The sequence below is a fragment of the Sinocyclocheilus rhinocerous genome, unplaced genomic scaffold (genome assembly GCF_001515625.1).
Source record: "Sinocyclocheilus rhinocerous isolate Xijiao unplaced genomic scaffold, SAMN03320098_v1.1 scaffold178, whole genome shotgun sequence".
NCBI classification, from domain to species: domain Eukaryota; kingdom Metazoa; phylum Chordata; class Actinopteri; order Cypriniformes; family Cyprinidae; genus Sinocyclocheilus; species Sinocyclocheilus rhinocerous.
Window position 1 is genome coordinate 1,403,456 of NW_015653463.1, and position 5,243 is coordinate 1,408,698.

Below are 5,243 nucleotides of genomic sequence, written 5' to 3' on the forward strand. Positions count from 1 at the left end.
ATTGGATAAAAATCCTATTTTAAGCTATATATATCATTATTGTGATGGGGGGCCCTGCAATAAGTCATAGCCCCGGGGCTCTTATTAAGACCTTAGTGAGGTCTTAATGCGGCCCTCCATAGGTGTAATGGTTTTTCTACTGTACAGACCGTATATTCTATTGTCCTACACCAACCCTACCCCTAAACCTACCCCTCACAGGAAACTTTCTGCATTTTTAGATTTCCAAAAAACTCATTCTGTATGATTTATAAGCTTTTGTACCCGTGGGGACCACAATTTAGGTCCCCACCGTGACACGAGTCCCCATGAGTCTGTGGGGATTTTTTATTTACTTGTATTTGCGTTTCCAAAATGTGATTCCACACAACTATAGCTTTCGGCTAAAGTAGTTGTAGCTACATTTGTATGCACTCGAAGAAAAATCTAGATTTTTATATTAGCTATTGTAATTCATGGAGTTATTATTTAATAGCCTAATTCTATATTTAGATTACAGAATGGCATTTGAGACACCTTGGCTTTTATTAAAACGTATAGGTTATTGAGTGACTTTAGCTTATGTAACAGCACCTTAAACACTGGTTAAACTGGTCCCATTGCAGTGCTGTAAGACTCGCCATTCCCCAATACTGACTCGTTAATTCCATAGAACTCTATTGGTAATGACGGAACTTCTGACCATAGTTTCTATTGAGAAACGCACCCCTGATCAGCTCCTGTGTGTGTTTAATGGTAAGTGAACACACCAACACGTTAACTTTAACAAACTGTCACAAAAAAGAGTGAAATCTTCTGAAAAAGCACTGTTCTTTCACATGGTTATTGTATCCTCTTGCGCTGCGCAGGAATTCACATCTAACGCTATAGAAACACTGTTTTTGCTGTCAGGGTTGTTAAAAAATTTGACCAGTTTTTATGTTTGTTTTGTATTTTCGTTTTTTAATTTCAGTTTCGTTTGAGTTAGTGTTGATGGCGCGTAGTTTTGATTTCGATTTTATCTTTCGAAAGTCATTAGCCTACTTTTAGCTTGCATTTAGTTTTAGTTTTATTTTTAATATCATGGTAAGAGCCTTGGTGTTCGTAAATGTGTATTTGACAAAGGTGGAATAGCCTAAATGATCAAAAGATAAGACAACCTAACGACAACAAAACAGGTTGTTTTACTTTTCATAATGGTTTCACTTTGCATATGTAGTTATAATTACGCTTTTATTCACAAACCATGAAAAGCAAAACAAAACAAAAAACATATTTAGGACTTACTTCATTCAGAAATTGTTAGTAGCCTTAGAAATTTGACAAATAATTATAAAGAAACGACAATACTTCAAACGTGAAATTTTAAGTAGAGATACTAAATTGTATTTTCTTGTAAAACGTATTTAAATAAAGTTGGTTTCATTTATTTAAAAAAAAAAATCATTCCATTCGATTCTATTCGATTCTAACCTGTGGTCTGGTGTAGCGCTGTATCCGCGGCGAAGTCCGAATGCTTTGCGAATCGGTTCGTTTGAATCCTTAAAAAGAACCGGTTCAAAAGAACGACTCGTCTGCGATTCGGACATGACTCGTAAGATCCATGGCGCGCAATGTCTGTCTGAGAAATACCAGACCGAGTCCGTCGGCCCAAGCCGTGCAGTAAAGACTTCACAGCGCATTTCTCTCTCGGTAAAGCCAAACCCGTTCACCGGCTCTCTCAGACAACCCAATGCAAACGATGTCTGTCTCGCAGTCCTAATGAAATGAAGAGGACACGGGCTTTATACGCGACAGAAGAGTGTGCTGTCTACAAGGTATGGCTTTTATACTCGTCGTTCACAATAAAGTGATTAAAACCTTTTATTAAATGACGCGCTATCTCCCATTTTAATGGCGAAGACAATGCGGACTTGCTTTTTGACAGCTTTACAGATAAATATCGCGCAATATTAATGCCGCCCAATGTGTTATTTCAGACATTTCATGCTGTGTATTTCGATTCAGAGTGAACATAGTCATGATTTGGGTTTGTCCTCTAAACTAAGGTGTCATTTTATTATTTTGAGTCGTAAGAAATACATTTTTAACATGCCGGCTTTTGCATTGATACTAATAGGCTAATAAAGTCCATCACATCAAGCTGATAATTAAGTTAGCCTGTTTATTATCCTATTTCCTACTGTTTCTGCATCTGGATTTGTGAATGTGGAATCAGGAAAATGCTCTTGATCCCGGACACTGTCCACACTATTTCAGCACTAAGGCGCTGTCCACAAGCACCAAATCAATGAATGGACATTTACTGATCAATAAACCTGCTGTCATATTAACAATGCATGCTTTATAGACGCCTTCAGATGTCAGGCACACTGGAGTATGCCAGTAAAAGGACTGCTTTTCGTTTTGTCTCTGTAGACTGAACCCTGTCGACATTCTCCAAGAAATCTCGAGGCTGGTCAGTAGTTTGATTCCTGTCCTATTCACAGTAAAGTGGAACAGTAGGGCACTGCAAGTAAAAATCTCATCCCCATTATGAGCTTAAGAGTTGTTAAGTGATGATATATGCTTCTGTGTTTGTTCATTTGTACAAATTTGGGTAGTGCAATGGCTGAATTACTAATAAGGAACCTCACTACCCATAATCCATGAAGAGAGATCCACCAATCAGAGATGTTACTGTGGGAATGGAAATCCTGCAAGAGCTCAGCAGTGATTGTCCACTCCCATCGTAAAAATACACTTTAGCATACTTAAAATTAGTATTCTGTTGAGCATAAAAGAATATTTTTAAGAATGCAACCAAAGAGCTGATGTTAGCCATTGACTTAGTATTTTTTTTTATATATATATATATATGGAAGACAATGGTCACCGCCAATGGTTTGGTTACCAACATTCTTCAAAATATCTTCTTTTATGACAGAAACTCATACAGGTTTGGAACAACTTGAGGTAAAACACTAAATGTTGACAGGATTTTCTTTTTGGGTGAACTATCACTTTAAATGTGTTAAGACAGTCACAAAACTACGCACTCTCAGTACAATTAAGATGCCTTTTATTTCATTAATATATTACCTGCAAGTACAGTTTTATATATATATATATATATACTATTAAAAAAAAGAAGTACACTACAAGTGCACTTTCGGAAGAATTAAGCACACTTCTTTAACAAGAGGTAAAAACTAAAATTTTTGGAATAAACTTGCAATAAATATCCTTTTTGATTCAGTTACATAATTCACAATGCTTCGTGAGATCAGTAGTTCATTAATTCAGATTTAAATTTTAAATAATACGTTCTAATGTTGCAAAGAACTTTAGAATTTTTTTTAAATTCATGTGAAGAAAATGATTGGATAACCAGAGCTGAGTAGTAACTGATTACATGTGATCTGGCTCTTACAAAAAGCAAGTACTTGTAATTAGATTATATTGCATTTTAAAATACTCCTAATCAGATTAGTTATTTTTATGGATTACATGATTGCATATTATTCGCACAATGGCAGCAATTTACTTACAATTGATTGATTTTCCCCCAATTCTTCTTTTTTCTCTTTTAAAGTTTCCTTACAAAAAAATCATACTGTGTGTTGTACTATTTAGATTTGAAAAGCTTAATGTTAAATGCATTTTATGATATCAAAGAATGAAATATATTTTCTTTCTTTGTGCTTTTTTATATCAATGTGGTACATTTTATGGTATGTTTAAAACAAGTTATAGGTAAAAATCATGTAAAATAAATCTAAAAAGGAGTCAGAATGCTTTACCTAAAAGGAGTAACCCAGATTACATTACTAACTACAATTTTCATAAAGTAATCTGTAATGGACTAACATTTGTAAGTAATCTGGATTAAGGGCCAAAATAAAAAAAATATATAAAATATAAAAATGGGGCAGCCACTGTTGCACTTTATACAATTTAAATGTGATGCATTTGTTAGAGTATGAATGTAGGATATTAGAATATGCTGTTGGTTTTATTGCAGGGCTGTTTTATTGACGTTCACAAGGAGACATGAGGAAGTGCAGCCCATGGATGTTTCTGCCTGTAATGTTTTCTTTCTTCACAGCTGCTGGTCTCTGGGTTGTGTGAGTATCCGACGCCTGCTTTGTCTGTTTCCATGTCAATGATTTAAGATAAATGTTATATCATTTCATTCTAAACAGGTATTTCATTGCTGTGGAGGATGAGAAAATCACCCCACTCAGTGCGGAGTACAAGTAAGGACATATCCCTCTATCGCAAGCCAATTATTTAATCTAAGTAATCAATATTTATGCCTCCTTCAAACTGATTTTCCTAGGAGGTCAGAATCGAAATCTCCTCCATATATCAGGTAAATCTGTATGAATGTTATTATGAATTGCACGATTTGTTTAGAGGTTGATAAATGTTCTTATGCGCTGTCTTTGCTGTTTAGCATCGCAGGCAATGCCCCACCTGCCAGCTGTGTGTTCAGTCAAGTCATGAACATGGCAGCCTTTGTAGGTATGAATGGTGCTCAGATCCTATCAGAGGACTTGGTCTTATAAACAGAAAGAACTAACAGCTAACGACTAATATAATCATTACTTCATATGGACTGAAATTGTAGCCTGATGCAATTGTTGCACTGGCCACCAACATCATATGAACATCAGTTTAGTTAGGAATAGTTCACCAAAACAACAAACATTTCTGAAAAACTTAGACTATTCAAGATGTTGAGGAGTTTGTTTCTTCGTCAGATTTGGAGAAATGTAGCATTGCATCAGTGTCTCAGCAATGGATGCTCTGCAGTGAATGGGTGCCGTCAGAATGAGAGTCCAAACAGCTGATAAAAACATCACAATAATCCACAAGCAATCCACAGCACTCCAGTCCATCAGTTAACATCTGGAGAAGACGAAAGCTGTGTGTTTGTAAGAAACAAATCATAAACTTTAAACTGTCACTTCTGGCTAAAATACGAGTCCATAATCCATAAAAACGCTTCCTCCAGTGAAAAAGTCCATCATCTGTTGTCTCTCACATCAAAATCCAGCCACATATTAGAGCTATTTTAGACGGTTTTCTTTTGTAAACAGTACTTGATCTGTGCAGATTTCTCTCTTGATTCAGACCAGTTCTTCGTACGTCGCTAACTCAGTTAGCTGGATTTGATTGTTGATGATTTGGCATGATCTTGGATTGTTTGGTTCTTCGAAGCTCATCCTGAACTTGCTGTCATAGCAACAGGTCCGTAAGCTTAACCCTGCTAGGGAGCA

At 36.0% G+C, this 5,243-nt stretch overlaps 1 protein-coding gene across 2 annotated transcripts in view; it reads left to right on the forward strand.

The window, feature by feature from the left end:
- The first annotated feature begins 1,566 nt into the window (after positions 1-1,566).
- LOC107715888 (transmembrane protein 150C) overlaps positions 1,567-5,243 on the forward strand; it is a 13,878-nt gene continuing 10,201 nt past the window's right edge. Inside the window, exons 1-6 of one of the 2 annotated variants that reach the window (XM_016522132.1) lie at positions 1,567-1,796; positions 2,398-2,437; positions 3,983-4,085; positions 4,164-4,217; positions 4,301-4,333; positions 4,418-4,485. In XM_016522132.1, the coding sequence (XP_016377618.1) occupies positions 4,012-4,085; positions 4,164-4,217; positions 4,301-4,333; positions 4,418-4,485 (229 nt within the window). In that variant the 5' untranslated portion in view covers positions 1,567-1,796; positions 2,398-2,437; positions 3,983-4,011. Of the gene's footprint in view, positions 1,797-2,397; positions 2,438-3,781; positions 4,086-4,163; positions 4,218-4,300; positions 4,334-4,417; positions 4,486-5,243 lie in introns of those variants that run through there. The other variant, XM_016522133.1, reaches the window with a different exon arrangement.